This window comes from Talpa europaea (assembly GCF_964194135.1).
Source record: "Talpa europaea genome assembly, chromosome: 7".
In the NCBI taxonomy this organism is placed as follows: Eukaryota; Metazoa; Chordata; class Mammalia; order Eulipotyphla; family Talpidae; genus Talpa; species Talpa europaea.
Window position 1 is genome coordinate 93332533 of NC_140074.1, and position 19571 is coordinate 93352103.

General features: G+C 40.2%; 1 protein-coding gene across 2 annotated transcripts in view; it reads right to left on the bottom strand.

Annotated features, from left to right (window-relative positions):
• Window positions 1-19571, bottom strand: part of STX8 (syntaxin 8) — a 236418-nt gene that overhangs the window by 68051 nt on the left and 148796 nt on the right. For both annotated transcript variants that reach the window (XM_084237544.1, XM_084237545.1), the window contains one exon: window positions 17239-17340. In XM_084237544.1, coding sequence (XP_084093670.1) covers window positions 17239-17340 — 102 coding nt within the window. The remainder of the gene's footprint in view (window positions 1-17238; window positions 17341-19571) is intronic.

Genomic DNA, 19571 nt, shown 5'->3' on the forward strand with positions numbered 1-19571 from the left:
TTAACCATGGTCGTCTTCGGCAGGAACCCATAGCTTTCAGCAATCTGCCTGTCAGATCCACTTAACCTCAATGCTCAACACTATGGTGTGTCATGGAAAGTTAAGGACTTTTAAGAGGGACCATGGAAAGAAAAAGTTTACCAAGTGATGACCACAAACCACTAACACTGGCCACATGCGGTCACGTTTCTTTGCAAAACTCAAAAGTTTTATCAAACACTCAATGGGGGGCCTTCTAGTCTATGCAGGTCTAAGGGATGATTTCACATGCATCCAAATCAAATCTTTCAGGAAAAAGAAAACAAATTCAGAAAAACAGGAGGTCAGGAAGTGCACGGGGTCCCTAGAGCTTCCAAATTGCTGACTGGCAATAGAGACACTAGAGGAATGGCCAGTGAGTCAGAGCCAAGGTTCTATCCTCGCTAATTTTATGGCAGTGAGAGGAAGGACGAGCTCAGAAAGAAATGCTTCTCCTTGCGAGCAGCTTCACAAGTTACATGTAACCCCAGCTTATCCCAGCTTACTTCAATAACCTATTATCATTCTCCATAAGACTGTTTTGAACCTTTAAATCAGGAAATTCCTGGCCTTCCTGCATTGCCCATGCTGCCTGAAACTCAAAGATCCTAGAGAAATTACGGTATATGAGTTAGCCCTTATTTTCAATGGCTTTTTTTTTTTCCTGTTTAAAAATTGTGGTTACATAGACATAACATGAAATTTTCCATCTTAATGTATAAACTCACAGGCATTACATTACATAATATGAATTACATTCCCAATATGGTACTATTGCTACTACCTTAATCCAGAACTTTTTCATCATCCCAAAATGAAACCTCATCCCCATTAAGCAATCTTTTCTTATTCCTCCCAATCCCCAGCCCCTGGCAACCACTAATTTGCTGTTTGTGTGTAATTTGCCTATTCCAGATATTTTGTATCAATGGAGTCATATAACATATAGTCTTTTGGGCCTGGCTTCTTTCATGTAACCTAATGTTTCAAGGTTCATCCAAGAAGCAATACTTCATTCCTTCTTCTGGTCAAATAATAGTCCATTGTATGGTGTGCTGTTCATTGCAAAGTGAATAAAGGTGTTTGGATAGCACATTGACCGCAGGCTACCAAACTTAAGGTTATTGAACTGTGTGATATGTCTTTTCTGCGGTCCTCAACATTTGAATATTGTAGACTAATGGACCAAATCCAAACATACTCTAGTCATACCATTCATAATCTAATAAATTTTCTAGCCCTCCTCAAATTTCATCTTTCCAGATTGACTAATCCTTAAAAAAAAGTTTGCAGACTCAGAAAATCCTCATCCACATTATTTCAGTTGCCTTTCAAATAAATCTAACTCAAAGCCAATCATTTTGCCAGCTTCTAGAAGCCAGAAATCAAAAGATACAATGAAAGACCTAGTGGGAAAATAAATATCCAAACAATTCTACCACAACTTTTGGGATAGAAATCTAAATTATAATGACAGTTCACAAAGCACATAAGCTTAATATGCTTATAATGCTTCTTACCTTTCGGATGGCCAAGTTCTTTGGAGAAAATCACTAGTACCAATGTTGCTTTCCTGAGTAGTTGAAGCTTTATGAGCCTACACGTGCAGCATTTATCATGTTTTGCCTAATGTACCATCATACTCACCATCATACACTGAAATCATTCGTCTCTGGCTTAATACTAAATTTGAAAAATACATGAAGCCATTCAATGTTCTTGCTCAGATGCTGGATACTATCCTCATTTCAGATTGTTTGAATGTGATCTTTCTCCACCACCCTGTGCTTCCCTCTCTCCTAGTCTGGGAAGTTTATAGGAATTTTTTTTAAAGCTATATTTATTTATGCATACAAGAACTGGAGTACAGGCCAGAGGTGCAGGGGGTGAGAGGATTCACCAGAGACAGAGTGGGAAGCAGAACAGGCAAACTGACTGAAATACACTGTTGAGGGGAGCAGTAGGCGAGTTGGGAGAGGTCTGCTGTGCCATGTGGGTTATTCTCTGGCTAACGGGGATCAAACTCTGCTATCTGCAGAGGCTGTGGATAGTTTCATAGTGCTGTGCTTAACCCCTTGCACCACCAGGGAGGCCCGGAATTTCTTTTTCATCTGCATGTTTTCAAGTTTTATTGTACTAGGCCTTGCCATAGGTCTTTTTTTCATTTCTAAAGTTGAGTACCTAGTGGATTCTTGTCTGGTCACTCCTGACCTTCAGTTATAGGGAAACTTCTTGTATTATTTCCTTTGAAAATTTGTCTTCATTGTGCTATTTCTATTATTTGGATTTTGGAGTGAGGCTCTAATTTTTAAGGTCTTCCATTGTCTTTTGGTTCTATTTTCTCGAGGATTCTTCAACTTTACTTCCAATCTTTAAAACAGTGCGGGGAGAGGTAGTGGTCCTTTCTTTACATCTCTTTTTTCATGGACAACTTTTCGTAGATCTTTTTTCCCCACAAAGAAATAACTGACTTATGGAAGCCAGATCAGTTATAAGACATTAATTCCAGCCTTGTGCCTTATAGTCCTTTTTTTTTGCTTGGTCCCTGACTGATAGAATCTTTGAGAGATTTAAATTTTTTTTTTCTACAAGTCTCTAGAAGTCCTCATTACCAGAAAGAACTAAGGACACAATGTCTTGTTTATGATTATGATAGCAAAAGTATAATCTGACTTTAATTTTTTATCAATAAAGTCATACACCTGCAGAAGTTGGCAAAAGTTAAACTAATGTGAAGCCTTAAGTTAAAGAGGATATCCATCAGTTTCCGACCAGAGATTGTGGGGGCTGAGAGGATTCACCAGAGACAGAGTGGGGAAAAGAACAGGCAGACTGACTGAAATACACTGTTGAAGGGAGCAGCGGGCAAGACAGGAGAGGTCTGCTGCGCTATTTGGGTTGCTGGCCGGCTGGGGATTGAACTTGTGCTGCAGTGGCTGCGGATTGCTTCATAGGTTGCGTCTTAACCCTTGCAACGCTGGGGAGGCCCATTGAGTGTAAGTTTTGCTTTTTTTTTTTTTTAAATTGAGAAGAGTCTTTTTTTTTTTTACTTCCAGATGGCTCCATGCTCTGTGACACATCAAGGAGAGAAGGTGGCTGGCTGGAGCAGACAAAGCAAACCAGGGTGTGACTGGGTTTTATGGATGCTGCCCGTGAGGGTGGGAGGAAGGCTGAGAGAGAGGTGTTTATTTTTATTTATTTATTTTTTAAAGATTTATTTATACAAGCACTGGGTACAGTCAGAAGTGCGGGAGGCTGAGAGAATTCACCAGAGCCAGAGCGGGGAACAGAACAGGCAGACCGACGAAGTACACTGCTGAGGAGAGCAGAGGGCGGCAGGAGAGGTCTGTGCGCCATATGGGACCCTCACCCAGCAGCCGGGGATCGAACCATCGCTGCAGAGGCTGCAGGCAGCTTTGCAGCCGAATGCTCAACCACTGCACCACTGGGGAGGCCCTGAGAGAGAGAGGTGTTTAAAAGGTATTTTCTTCAAAAGATGATAGAGAAGAGCAGTGGAGAGAGGAAGACAGGAAAGCAGGAAAGGAGAAAGGTGGGGAGGAAGACTAGAAAGAGAAGACAGGAAAGAGGAGGGGAGAGGACAGGGAGAAACGGGAGAACCCAGGAGCCATTGATTCAGTCTCAAAATGGGTGAGCTAGGGCTTCACTAGATTGATGTTTTTTTCTAAAAATTTGCCTTGGGTCTAGAATTTATGTATGCCACCTGGCAATAAAGGTACTTTTGAGGGGGAGGGAGAGAGGAATATTTAAACTTAAGCACATTATAGCAATTAAATTGAATGGAGTCATTACATGCCACCAAAAATACGAGACAGCTTAAGAAATACTCATGTAAGAAGCAAAACCACAGGAGGGAGGGAGACAGGGTGGGAGAGAGGGAGGGAGGGAGAGAAAGAATTGGAGAAAAACAGCAAAAGTGATATAAATTTGGATTACAAAGAGGATAATTACTTTTTTGGGTAGGACTGGAAGTTTAATCTTTCTATAGAATAAAGTAAAAAAACAATAATTCAATGGCAAAGATATGCGTGTTGCCTGGCTAAAATGAAAAGGCACATCCCCACTCTGAGAATTCGTTATCAAAAAAACAAAATGGAAATCCGAGTAGCAAGATGGATTAAAAGGTGCCCCTTTATCAAGATTGTAAAGAATCTGCTTAAGAGAGTAGATATTACTGAAATTTTATAAAAAGTATAATGTCAGAGGGCTGCTAACAGGAATAGAATAGTCTGTAAATCAAACATTCTAGACATAAAACTTTCCTTCCTGGTTTCAAAAATAAATGGCCAATGTTTTGCAAGTATGACTAGATCAGTCTCTACTATGCTTTATATACTAATATAAACAGTAACAGGAAGAGTAAGTTACAGCAACAATAATGCTTAATTCACTAGTACTTATTTTTGAGCTGTTCTCTAGTTTTGGAAGCCTTTTTTGCTCATATTTCTATGTTGCTAGGTAAATCTATGCAGATATAATTAAGATTCTATTACCTCCACATCACACTAAAAAAATGATAGCGTGGAACAATGTGGCACATTATTTTAAAGATGCCATGGAACTTCAGAAATTGTATTTTCCTATCTTTGCCAACATTTCACCAAATGGGGAGCACCAAGTATTTCTTTTCCAACTGAGAAAAATTATTGCATAAAATATGCATGACGAAATTTACTACCTTACTCAATTTTAAGTGCATAGTCCAGTGGCATCAAGTACATTCATACTGTTGTGCTACCACCATCAGGAAATCTATTCATTTGTAAATGACTCTTAGTTTTCTTTCCATTTCTCTGGGTTTACAGGTAAGAGGCCAGCATCTGTGAAAACTCTTAGTTCATATCTGCCAGACATTTCTTAAAAGTAAGACTTTTCAGAAATCCAGAAGTCATTTTGAGAGGCATTCCTGGGTCCAAAGAAGGAGAAGGGCTTTTATAAGCACAAATCAGTGTGTGGCAGAACATGCAGCAGCTGCTCAGGAACTACTTGGTCTCCCCAGGCCCAGGGAGCAGCCCATCCTATGGCCATGAAGTTAGAGCAGCGAATGTGAGATAGAAGCACCAGCGGTGCCTGCCTGGGAGGGGGTCTGTGTCAGCGCCAGCTGATCTCTAGCCCAATACAAAGACCATTTTGCTGCTAATCCGGAGAAATTGATCTCATTGTTCACACTCATGGACAGAGAAAACCTGACAGTGATTTCAAATGAGGCCCATACCAATTATTCTATGGAATTTAATGCTGGTTCAGTGACTGAATGTTGTCATTGCTGCCTGGCTCTGAGACAGAAAGGGAAGGAGAGCCAGAAAATAAGGAGTCACTGGCGAGGCTCTGTGGGAGCTGATTAATGGGTCTCTAGAGCAGATAAAAACTGTCAATGATGGAATAATGTCTGGAGTCAAGTTCTTTATATAAGTTTTTTTTTTTTTTTAATAGAGGCATGCTTTATTTATTTGTTTGCTGGTTTGTTTGCTTGTTTTGTTTATACATGCACTGGGTACAGTCAGAAGTGCGGGAGGGAGGGTGAGAGAATTCACCAGAGCCAGAGCGGGGAGCAGAGCAGGCAGAAGGACCGAAGTACACTGCTGAGGGGAGCAGCGGGCGGCAGGAGAGGTCTGCGCGCCATGTGGGACCCTCCTCCGTTGGCCGGGGAGCAGCCGGGGATTGAACCGGCGCCGCAGAGGCCGCGCGCAGTTTCGCAAACCAGCGCTCAACCGCTGCGCCACCGGGGAGGCCCAAGTTCTTTATATAAGTTACTAGCAGGGCTTATAACACTCATTTCCATGGGGTCTGTAAAGAAGAATCATCTGTTTTTGGATACCACAGATTCCCTTAAACTATGCGATCCCTCCTACTTCATTCAAACACATGCAGTTTGAAGAGGGCACCTGTCCCATTACCACCAGTAAGAACCATAGGCCAGATTGTAAGCTTTCTCTCTGCAAGCAAGTTGCTTTTTACATGGGCACCTCAGGGAAGCATCATGGTGAAACCCAGTCAAAGAAGGGATTCACTCAGGGACAGAACAACAAAAGCAGCCAACAAAGATGATCTGGACAGAGTTGGAAATTATTAGAGCCAGGTATTCATAATTGTAATGTCTAAAATTGCCACAATCTCTTAATTTCATTTCAATTCAAATTGATTTATCTATACTTATTGTTCCTCCTGAGCAACACCGGATGTCAAATATTAAAACAATTTGCTTTATTAAAGCAAAACTTTCTCTGATTCCTGAGCACACACCAAAAACTGATTGTGGCCGGTGGGACTGTCCAGCAGAGTGGCAAGCACAAAAAGGTCAAAAGACAATCTGGCACTTGAATTTCTGTTTTGATAATAATACACAAGGAAGGAAAGGCACTTGTGAATAAATGTTACTTTAATAACCCTGAAACCAGCCACATGCTCAATCCATTTCTTAGTTATTTTTAAGGGGAGAGGCATGAAAATCTGTCCCATAAACTTACTTCAGGGAATGTTTTGTAAAATAAAAATAACCTACCAGCTCACTTTAAGAAAATGTAACTATAAAGTGTAAGGACTCTAACCTGCTGCTTCTGAAGAAAGAATCGACGAGTTCTTCCCCTAGCCACACACCCTTATTTTCCTATCCAAATACATCCTAAGTAGATCTCTACATCTTTCATTAATATGTTTCTATTTCTCTCTTTTGTTCGGATAAAAAAAATTTTAAACATAAAATTTTACGTTTAAAATTTTTTCAAACACAGTGATACACAACATTGAAAGTATGAGTCCCTGTTCAGGTAGGTTTTAACGCTCCAACTATCTAACCTGATGCCAGCCACCCTGTATGAAAGGAGACTGCCAAAGGTCTGGCCTGGGCCCCTGCTCCTATCTGATATACTTATGTGTAGGGTGGGTGTGTAAGGTGCCAGGGAGGGTCTACTTCTCTTCAAAGGGGTATGGAAAGAGGATGGCAGAGTTGGATGGAACCTCAAAGACTACCTAGTCAAAGCCAGTGATTTTATGTGTGAAAAGACAAGTGACTTTCCTCCCAGGCATACTCAGTCACCTCTAGAATCCATTCTTCAGTTTATAAATACAAGAGAAAATAAACACTTGAGTGCATAGTCAAAGTTCAGAAGTTTAGGCTGACTTGACAAAGGATCTTCAGCAGTGTTGGGGTTCTCCTGTCCCAGGATCAGTAGACACATAATAGAGATACAGTATACTTTTAGGATAGAAAACACACTCTGTCCCAGGCCTATTGATAGCTGCAAACCCAGCCAGTGCTAGCTGGTCCCACGGGCTGGTTGAAAGCAGATGGATTCAGTGGTGAACAAACATTACCAGAAAACATGCACCAACAGGCACATCAGCAATAGTGTCAACCAAGGCCCCTACAATGTAATTATCACTCAGTAACAACAGAAGCCGCTCTTGGAAATCATATCTTATCTTTCCAAACCACACCGAGCAAAAACAATAATCAAAAAATGATTCTACTTTGTGATCATTTCTGACCCCATGATGATAGCAGAAGCCACTGTCTTATTCGAGATTATAGAAGCGTGGAGGCCTCGGAGGTGGCCATGGTGACAGCTCTGAGGCCGTCAGTCCCTATCAATCACCTTCCATTAAATGAAGGTTTTCCAATTTTGCGCTTCTCTCAAAGGCTTCATTTTGCCTGGATTAAGCTGAAGCACCAACAGTTGAACTTACTGCTCCTCAAATAAATGCTGTGAGCAGAAAGATGGGCTTTTCCACAGCAGGAACTTAACACCCAAGCAGACAACAGTGATGTGGTCACAAATAAAACTCACCTGACCACAAACACTTCACATGTACGTTATCCAAATTTCATGAGCAACCACAGAGCCCTGGAGGTACGGAGTATTTAGGGGTGCCAAGAGAAGGGGAGGTCAGCCAGTTGTTCCTTTTAGCTCCTGAAATCAATATGAAGCAATTCCAATATATTCATCATAGTGCTGCAGTATTCTCTTAGATTTCAGAAGTGGGTCTCCTAAGAGTTTTACACTATGTGGTTTTACTACTTAGTATCTATTATCTCCATGACGGAGAAAAGTCATTTTTCTAAAATATAGCAGATATGTCTAGGGAAAGGAAGCAGTTTTAAATCAATTGAAAGGCATGCTTATAAAATAAGAGCTCCTTAAGGAAAGGGAGGCATCTGATTTATCTAACTGATGGCTGGGTACATGCTTGCTACACTCATACCCCAAATCCACAAGAAAGAAGTCAGTTTAGGTAAAAAATATGATCAAAGCAACAATCATGAACATTTTTCTGTATGTAATATTGTGATTTATAAGAAATATATATTTACTCATTCAGATGACCAAAATATATTCTTCATATATTTGACCTTTATCAAAGTTCTTAACTCAGTTTCCAAAAGCCTTGGAATTTCTGAAATGTTGAGAGAATGGATCTGTTAATGAAGGGAAGTTCTGGAAAACACCTGAGAATGGGGGCTTATTGCCAAGGAAACCAACATGACTAGTGGACGGAACTGTCCCCTTCAGCTCCCTGATTCCCGAGAGGGAAGAAAGGCTAGAGATTGAGTTCAGTTGCCAATGGTCAATGATTTAATCAACCATGCCTGTGTAATATCTCCATACAAGTCCAACAGGGAGGGACTTTGGAGAACTTTCAGGTTAGAGAGCCAGAATGCTTTGATGGGCCACATTTACTGGACCCCAGGCTCTACAAGGAAGAAACTTCTTTGTTAAGGACCTCGTCCTGTGTAACTCTTCATCTGGCTATTGATCCAGATTCTTTATATGTCTTGTGATCTAGTGAGTAACCTGGTTTCCTGTGAGCTGCCTTAGTGAATTAATGGAACCTGAGCAGTGGGTTGAAGGTACCTCTGATTTACAGCCAGTTGGTAAGAAGCACAGACCAACAGCCTGGCATCTTAAGTGGAATGTGGTCTTGGGAGACTGAGCCTTATCCCAGGATAGATAATGGCAGGATTGAGTTGAATTCCCAGATACCCTACTGGCATCTGAGAGTTTTGTTGGTGTGGGAGATCCCATATACACCCCCATTAGAAATTGGTCTCAGGACAGCTAAACAGTGTATAATAAACCTACTTCTTCATTATTATTTTTAATGGTTATATAACTGTGATAAGAATGAGAAACAGTGATAAGAACAATAAGGGATGGGGCCTCCCTGGTGGCGCAAGGGGTTAAGATGCAACCTATGAAGCTATCCGCAGCCACTGCAGCACGAGTTTGATCCCCAGCCAGGGAGGTGACCCACATGGCGCAGCAGACCTCTCCTGATTCACCCGCTGCTCCCCTCAGCAGTGTATTTCAGTTATTCTGCCTATTCTGTTCCTTACTGTCTCTGGTGAATACTCTCACCCCGCCATCTATGGCCTATACCCCAGCTCTTGTATGCATAAATAAATAAATCTTAAAAAAAAAAAAAGAACAGAAAGGGATGATGAAGGAAGACAAAGATTTCAGAATTAGAACAAACAGGGCTACAGGCTACAGCCGAGACTGACTAGAGAGGTCCCAGAGTAGTACAGTGTGATATGTTTTATTTGGCCCACATGAATATTTTTTAAATGTTAATTTGTCAACACTAAAATATTGGGAGATTTTGCTTAAAGATCCAGATTTCAGACTTCTTTTTTAAAAAAATAAACAGATGATCTGGCAATTCTAGGCATGAAGTTCCACTTGGCAAAAATCCGCTGTTTTCTCTCTAGTTTGCCATTGGAGAGAATCACAGTTGCCCACTTCATTCATGAACATTTCTTGTGTAGCCCCTGTAAGCATTTGAAGGGATGAAGGAAATTTTGGGGGATGCAAAAATTGGAGGCATGGAAGAGGCAGCTTATTTTGGGATAAAGGTAATATATCCACAGAGAACATGAACAGACTGAGATAGTGTTGGGGCAATCTGGAGAAACCAATGGGCAGAGTCAAAGACCTTGAGATTCAGGTGCAATGTGGCTCTGAGAAGCAGAACTGTGTGCTGCCTATGAAGCCATCCAGGAGAGCAGACGAAGCAGCATCAAGGAAAAGTGCCAAGAAAAGAAGCAGAGGACTGAGTCCTAAGTATTGTCCTCAACAGAAGAGAGAAGAGGGGGAAAAAATGAAATGACCAAAGGAGATTGATGAATTTGCATCCTAGGCTCTCCATGATCTGGTCCTAGCCTGGTCTAGCTATATTTTCTACACCTCTGCAGCCTGGCCAGCCTGTCCTATTTCTTAAGAAACCAAGTGTCATTTCCTGCCTAGCTGTGTCCTTCTAAACTGCCAGAAATGCTATTTTCCCCTACATGCCCCTACATCCCCTATATGCCTTTGTTGCATTTCAACTTTCTACAATGAACTCAAGGGTGGCTCCCAGTTAGCCTGTTCCCATGTCTATAAAGACTATATTGCACTGCCCTAAATTTACTTCCCATTAGACAGAGTGCTCCTGAGGCCAGGCACCAGGTCTTCCCTGGCTTTTCCTGCTCAGTGCCTGACACTCAGAGGCATTCAACAATAACAGGACAAAGGAAGAAAAGTAGTAAGCAGCTGCATGTGGAAAGGATATATCTTGGATAATGTGGTGCCACAGAAATCAAAGAAGAGTCATTTCTGAGGGACACAACCCTCTCAAATACCAGAAGTTACTCAAGGAGAGTGAGGATGAAGAGAGGCACCAGACTGAAGAAGAATCCATCACTAATAAGTTTGGGTGGGGGGATGGTTTCTGATACATTATTGAAAAGCATTTTGTGTATATATATGTACGTGTATGTCAAAAGGCTTAACATTGTTCCCATGCTATATCAATCCGGTTGGGAAATAAATCTGCAGTGGAAGATGGGTTTCATTATGATTTCTAGCTGTCTGGCTCAATCTCCATTTCCATTTTGAAGGTGCTCCCTTCAGACTCTGGGAAGGAGGCAGGACGTGACTTCTGACTTGGGATGCTAACACTGCCAGGGTCTTCCTCTCCCCACGTTTGGCAGCCAGGAGAGTTCAGCTAGCCTCCTCTGACCAAGAAAGGCAGTGAAGGGCAGTGGTGTCACTCGGCAATGCTGGCTTTGGCCTCCAGCCCTCACTCTCCTTGCCCAGGGGCACTACTCTGCCCTTCGGCTCCCCAGCTCACTGTCCCTTCTCTAGGCCTCAAACAACCTTCCAGTCAGGGCTCCATGATTATAAAACAGCTGAAGCCAATCTCTGATTTTGCTCGTGGAAGCATCATAACCCACATCCTTTATGACAGAAAAATACTCTAAATATAGGGAAAAGCTTTGTGCATCTAATGCAGCATTATTTATACAGCAAATGTGGGGGGGGGAATCTAAAACCCCCAAACAGAAGTAAGTTAATGATGATCCAGCTATTTGACAGAATGGTACTAATGGTACCAAAAGAAAAATATGTTTATAATGAAATGTTACAAAACAGAAGGGTTTAAAAATACAGTATTTTCATGCTCTTACAAATTACTACTTGTAAGGGAAAAAATGACTGGCAGTACCAAAATAATAAAAGGAGTATTTTTTCTCTTAAAATGTTATTTTTTTAAATTACAAAATATAGACATGCTGTAGAAAAAAAAATTCTAAAGATAAAGAAAACACTGCTCGTCTCCAGGTACACAGCTCCATGCCTGGCTGTGTCAAGGACATCTGCTCTTGGATGAGAGGCATCATGGTCTGATGAACAATTCTAACTGTACACACATGGATCCTCCCATCTTTCCTGCTTCCCTCCCTTGCTCCTGCCCCTCCTTTCAATGGGGGTCACATCATTCACATCCTGCTTATTTTGGTTTTTCACTTTATTGGACCTAGAAGTAGCTTCTCTTGCTCAGTCCTCAGGTCTCTGCTCCTGTGCTGTGTCCTCGTGGAAGCCCAAGTCCTAGACTGACGCAGACCCTCTGCTACCTACACAGCCCGGAGTCCTGAGCGATTCACACCTCTCCCACACTCAAGTTCCTGAGGGCAGGAATGTGCCCTGTCTACCTTTCAGCCCCAGTGCCTGGCACATGGATGGTGCCCAGGACTTATGTTGGTATAAGAAAAGAATGACTGTGGTAGCAATAAGCTTGGGGACAAGATGGTTTTCAAGGCAGACATGCATTAGTGCAGGACGAGGCACTTCTCTGGAGACTGAATGAAAGATAATACAGAGGTTATAGAGACAGACACACATGTATGTAAAGATAATGGCAGCTGGGGAGTTTAACTAGATTGTCTCAACAAAGGATGATAAGAGAAAGACAAAAACAGATAACAAGCATATTCTTGATAAACGGTAAGATAAATAAAAACACTGACAGTTATTCTTTTGATCCAGATTGTGTTTGTGGTAGAGTTTTAAAAATAATTCCCTAAGAGCTTAAACTGTCTAAATGATGATAAATATGTCTGCTAATAAACTAGACAACTTAAAACTCAGTGTCTTACCTAGGTTGTACTAAGGTCCAAAAGAGCTAGGATAAGAAAAGGCATGCTCAAGTGCTAAACAAAGGGAAGACAGCACCATCACCACTGTGCATGTGCCCTCCGCAGCATTCATTATGTCATGACTGGTGATGGGCTTCAGCCACAGCAGTCTAACTTTCAAGTTTGTTTTCTTTTTAATATCAGCTCCATGTTTAATCAAATGAGGGTTGCTGCCTTCCCAGCACCAGAATATCCCTGCATGACTTGTAACATTACTATTCTCTATACAAGTCCTTCTATCCCAGCTCCAACAGAGGTGAGAACTCTGGGTCTTATCGAGTAAGGAAGCTCTTGGCAACCACTTTAAAGCTGCATGTTAACACAGCTGGTGTTTATCGAGGACTTCCTAGAACCAGTTACTAACTATGCCACCCAACTTGTTCTCCTTCAGTCTGCAGAATTACCATGTGTACTAGAAACTCTGACTCTCTATTTTATAAAGAAAGGTGAGCCAGGGCAAGCAGCTCTCCAAGTCACCCAGTGTCAGCCAGCAAGACAAATCTAGTGATTCCAGGTTGGGAGAGTGTTAATGCAATGCCAGTTGAGCTGATTTCTAACCACATTACTAAAACGTTGCTAAAATCACAATGAATGTGCTTGGACAACATTACGTAATAGTCAATATGCTGAGAAGCAACACTGTCCCTCAAGCGGAGTCATTCAGAATTCTTAGTCTGGCCTTTCACAATTGGCTCTGTCCGTCAGACTCAGACGAGGCTCTAGTTTGAATTCTAATGAGGAGTAGGAACACTGAATATTTAAACTGCAATTACAAAGATCCTGCTTTTATGCAGATGTCCTAAATACCAGTAAGAAAACTGAGAATACACATAGGTACTCATGGAAAATATCAGTCTAATTTGCGTTTAGAAGCTGGAAGAAAACCAATATTGTTTTCCACTTGCTGCTATTATTGGGGGGAGGGTGGGCAAAAAGGGGAGGAAAAACCACACAATCTCAGTAAAAATTTTAAAGCCCAGGCTCCCAAGTGAAAGGTTCACAAAGAGGTGCTCGAATCCTTTGTTAACAACTGAACAAACAAATTCATCATCAGGCCCTTCTGTGCAGCCCCTTTGCAATATGGTCTGTACTTATGACTAGAAATTTCCTCACTGCAAAAGCATCTATGACTGATATGTAAGATCAGCAAGGAAGATATGCTGAGGGTAGGGAAACAAAAGACCATTTCACGGTCCACAGCCTATTTTTTGCACTCTCTTAAGTGAAATGATGATGTGCCCGGCTGTGGCTGCTACCCTCAGCTCACTTGAGTCCTCTTAGCTAAAACAGTAGGAGAGTCACGTGAACAGTAACCAAGATACACTTGGAGGAGTAGTTAATTTCTACCCTTGAACAGTTAAATCATACCTTGCTTGTAGCTTAACTTCTGTTGCATTTGGATATACTTTTGTAAATGCTTTTATGAAAAGAAAATATGGTGTTTTGTTTTTTTTTTTTCCCCGTCCGATTGGTCCTCTGGTTGATTCTCTTCTGCTGGTACCAACTATGTCTGTTGAGTTTTGAATTTCAGGGTTTTCTTTTTATATCTAAATGTTTGAGTCGGTCCCTTTTCCAGTTTTCTGTATTACTTTTTATAGTTTCCTATTCCCTGAAGATAATTCCAAGTTTGATTTCTTTAACTATAGTAGGCATAACTGATCGTATATCTATGCAGACTGGCCTCTGTGGTCTGTTACTGGTCCTTGCTCATGTGGTGCTCTTTCCATGTATACTAGGTTATCTTTGACTGTGTGCTGGGCATTGCCCTGATAATTTTGTTTTTGTTTAATTCCTAGAGACCTGGGATAAATATGCTCTCCCCTCCAGGAGGCGATTTCACCATTTGGCAGCCTAGAGCTTTAACAGATAAGTGTGCCTGAAACCAAATTCAGGGTATGAACTTTCCTGGCCTATCCTGAGTACAATTAGCAAGAAGTAAGTCGTCATGAGGGCTTTCTGTGCTTTCAGTTTGTCAGCAACTATGACTTTTTTCCTATTCTGCTCAGTGCCAGGGCTGCCTTTCCCATAATCCCTGAGAACAAGTTTAGTTCTGATTCACTTTCATCCTAAGAGCACAGTTCTTCGGAGTCCCACTTGAACATGGGAAGTGTCTCCAACTACAGTGGGTCCAATTGCAGTGGACCCAGACCTCAACTTCTGCCCCCATCTGCCTGCCCCTCTCAGGCAGTAGAGGTCCCTGACTGCTGTCTGCAACTATTGTGATTTATCACATTAAAGGGAAAGAAAATATCAGAAAGTACCTCAGAATTCAGAGGCTGAACGCAAAACAAAAGATCAGGCTAGTGTGGTGGTTACTCAAAAAATAAAATTAAACACAGAATTGCCATTTAATTCAGCAACTCTACCTCCAGGAATATACACAAAAAAGCAGGAAATTGAATTGATACTTGTACACTCAACTTCAGAGCAGCATTATTCATAATAGCCAAAAGGTGGAAACTCACAGGAGTCCACTGAGATAAATAAACAAAATGTAGTATGAAACCATCATTCATCCTAAAAAGGGAAGGAAATTCTGATGTATGCTACCACAGAGAGGAATAGTGAAAACATTATTCTAAGTGAAATACGTCAGATATAAAAACAAATATTATGATTCTGTTTATGTGTGGTGGGCCCAGGTAGTCAAATTCTCTGAATTTGACTAAACTTGTTCTCAAATATACCCAGTAGTCTGGGTGCCAGAGGCTGGGAGGAGTTCCTGTTTCATGGATACAGAGTATCAGTTTGGGATGATGAGACAATTCTGGAAATGGATAGTTGTGATGGTTACATAACAATTCAAATGTACTTAAGGACACAGCTGCACACTTAAAAAATAGTTACAAAGATAAATTTTGTGTGTATATTTTACCACAATTAAAAAAATTAAAATATCAGGCTAATTTTGCCAAAAACAGATAGACCTGTACTCAGTAAATCTTACAACATACCCTGGGCACAAAAGCTTAGTACTGATCAGTGAGACTTGGAAGGTATTATCTGGGTTTCATAACTACAAGTCTGATCTACTTATAGCTTTGGAGGCCACATGGTAAACCTTCATCAATATACAAAAAGTACAATGCTTGTCAACAAATGCATATATAATTGCAATTTCCCTTTAAAACATAAGACCACAAAAATGTTCCTTTAAAAGTATCAGGCATTGGAGGGCCTCCCTGGTGGTGCAAGGGGTTAAGCACCGCACTATGAAGCAATCTGCAGCCTCTGCAGCATGAGTTCAATCCCTCGCCTGCCAGAGAGCAACCCACATGGCGAAGCAGGCCTCTCCTGTTTCGCCCACTACTCCCCTCAGCAGTGTATTTCAGTCAGTCTGCCTATTCTGTTCCCCACTCTGTCTCTGGTGAATCCTCTCACCCCCAGCATCTCTAGCCTGTACCCCAGCTCTTGTATGCATAAATAAATCTTTAAAAAAAAAAAGTATCAGGCATTGGAAATGTTATAAAGATGGTTATTTGGGTGTTGACCCACAATATGGACAAAACTACTATGTAACCATTAAGAGAAAAATTGAAGGGATAGGAGAAAGAATTCTCTCTAAAGCATTTCCATTGAAAATAATAAAGAAATTTCTCCTTTCAGTATCTATTTAAAATTGCTATATTGTATTTATTCCTTTGAATCACTACATAAAATTTTGTTACAGATACTATATGTACATATAACTAAATATAGGTGGCGCATAAGATAAATTTACAGTAAACATATTTTAAAATACCAATAGCAGTTATGAAAACATGCATTTTAATATTTCTGGGAGTCTCTGAATTTTTTATTTTCAAAAAAACCTAAATGGTTTAGTTCAGAAGATTTTTATGGACATTTCTGGGTATAAATACCAACACCAGGAAAGACCATAAAATAAAAAATTGGCAACAGTAGAAACAACATTTTCAATCAGGTTTTCATGAATGATTGTTGAGGGCTAATATTGCAAATACAAAAACTTACCACCTCATCTATGAATATGTTCATTCCAAATTAATGGCAACATGACAGTTTAGCACACAAGAAAAGACCTCAGGAAAGTTGTCATTTAACTGGGAAGATTCTTCCTTTTCTGGACATATAAAGATAATAGCTAATATTTGTTCACTGACACCATCAGTGAAACACTATTAAATAGTGAACACTCGAATTCTGTCCTAGCCCAATTCACTCAGATCTCCAAGAAAGGGCCTGGGGATCAGTATTTTAAGAATTGCATCAAATGATTCTTATCTTGGCATGGATATTCCCATTTTATACAAGAAGTAATGTGACAGCCAGAGAGAACATCACTAAATAAAAGATTTGATCTCAGTTGGACTTCAGGCCCTAGGCTCTCAGCTGTTTTGCAGTTCAAGTTGCAACAATTTAGCTTGTGACTTAAAAAGGACACAAAAGTAAGCAATACTACCTTTAAAATCCATGGGATCTACCACTACCTGCCTGCAGAATGTCACACAAGTTCCCAAACTACTATAGTTTGTAAGCATAAAGGTTTCTTATTTGAAATTAAAAAAAAAAAAATGCCATTATACTTCCCCTGCACAGATAAAGATTTGCTTCAATTTAACAGGATTTTGGTATCTTTGAGCATATTTATTGTTTCACCCAATGGGTGTGTCTATATTAGAAAAGCAACCAAATCCTTTCAGTAATTAGATAAACAAGGAAACTCAAAGCAGAGTAAATGTTTGTGCTATTAAAGACCCAGAGCCGTGACTGTAGATATCTCTTACCACAAGATGTTGACTTTCTGTCCACCATATTCACACGCCTGGTTTCAGTGCGAAGTTTCTCATCCGTATTTTCCACCAGGTTGGCAAGGTCATCAATTATCTCTAGAAAGGAAAACAAAGATACATGGTTAATACTCAAAAAATGCTCTGGTTCACATCAAACTATTCCAGTTATGGTAATTCTTCCTAGTAATACATCTCTCAAGTATACCGAGAGAAAAGGGAATGAACTCACGGATAGTCTTTGAAAACTGTAATTTCTGATTCAAAGAAGAAAAAAAAATTAACAAAGGAGAAATGTCAAAAATTCAGAGGAGAGAAGGCATGAATCTATGAAATTATGGCCAGCCGAACTGTCACTTGAGTATAAAGGTGACAGACAGCAAAGATGACTTCAGGAATAATGGGGCCCATCTTAGGAGAAATGCTTGATGATGAAATAGTCAACCAAGTGGTGATAGCGATAAAGAACTCTAGAATGGAGAAGCAGGGGACAGAAATAACTGAATCCATTTAAATACTGAGTTGAAAAACATACATGAATTAGGCTAGAGAAAGACATGAATGTTATAAACAGTGACAGTATAATTATAACAGTTGGGGAGGAGGAAGGTGAAAAGAAGTTGAAGGTGTTAATCTCACAGGAGAGTCTATCAGGATGTTAAAAATGTAAAACACAGAAAACTTGGAGCTTTAGAAAATCACCAAAGCAGCAATGTTTTGTATAATCTTTCTGTTAACCTTAGTAATTTTAGCAATTACTTTTAGTTCTTAGTAATTACTATCTCTTGTGATGAATCCTTTGTGACGTTTACCTTTTTTTACACTAATCTTTTTAAAAATTAAGTACTTACCATTTAAAATAGCACATATAGCATGATCTTAATTATGTAAAATTATTCCTATCCATCCACTTATATGCATAGCAGTACCCCCCCCCCCCTTGTCCTCCAAGATCCTTAATAGAGGCTTGGAACCTCAACAGTACTGAATCCTATTTATGTTTTCCCCTACACATACATACCTTATGATAGTTTATCAACTGGGCATAGCAAGAGATTAACAATAATCCATAATAAAATAGAACAATTATAACAATATAATGAAAGTTAAATGAATGTCATTTCTCTCAAAATATCTTACTGTATGTAATATTTCTGGCTTGTGGTTGGCTGTGGGTAACTGAAATCTCAGAAAGCAAAACCTCGGAAAGAGAGGACGACTGTGCACGCATATATGGATGAATCTGGGTGATGTTAATCACGATTATATCTAGGGATTCTAGGGTATCTTCCTTTTACTTCCTGTATTGTTTCCTGTGTTCTTATGATGAACATATATTATCAATTTTGATTCTTTTTACTCCCTCCACCCCTTCCTTCCTCTTTTAGTGATCGCTTCGGAGATACTGTCCAAAACACACGACCATTTTTCTGAAAGCATGAAATAAACACGGAAGTCAAAAAGGGTTTCCAAAATGGGATGTGAGCTGAGTTTTGAAGGCCCTTTGAGTGCAGAGGCAGGAAAAAGCAATCCATGCACAAAAAGAGGCATGTGAAAGACAAGAAGAGGTGGTGGTCTGTCGTCTGGCCTCCCTACATCACTCCTTCCAGCCTCCCTTTACTTATGGTCCTCAGATTTTGTATTCTAATTATTTGTTTGCATCTTTTTTTTTTTTTTTTACAAATGGAGTGTGACAGATACTCACTTTGATTCATCTCTGTTTCTCCCACCCATCCCTGGGAGAGCACCTAGTACACAGCAAGACAAAATAAATTCTAAAAGATAAAGGCAGTGAATGAATGGCTTCTAAAAGATAAAAGCACTGAATAATTTCAAAGCACTTTGATGCTTCTTAGAAAAGTGGATCGAAGCCAAATTTGTCAAATATTGTCTATATAACACTTACCTAGAAAATCTTTCACTATTATTTAACAATTCATTCATAACCCTATTCCTTTGTATTCAATGACATACTCTCTCCCAGTTTTCCTTCCATCTGTCTACAAGCTCTGTCAAGAGTCTCCTCTTCTTAAATGCTGGCAACCCCCTGAGTTCTGCATATTTTTGCTTTTTAATACTAACACAGTGGTATTATATCACTGAGTTCACCAATATTTAAAATAAAAACCTGAAAACTTTTTGCTCTACAGTGCTTCAACATTTTTGACACCTAAACCAACTGCTTACTAATTTCTACCTTAACATTTCTACCAACAAACCTCTGAATGTCAAGATCTCTGAACTCCTCATCTGCTCTCAGATTTGACTTCTATATTCCTAGTCTCACTTAATGGCACCATTGTTCATTAGCTTAGCTGAGCTAGAAATCT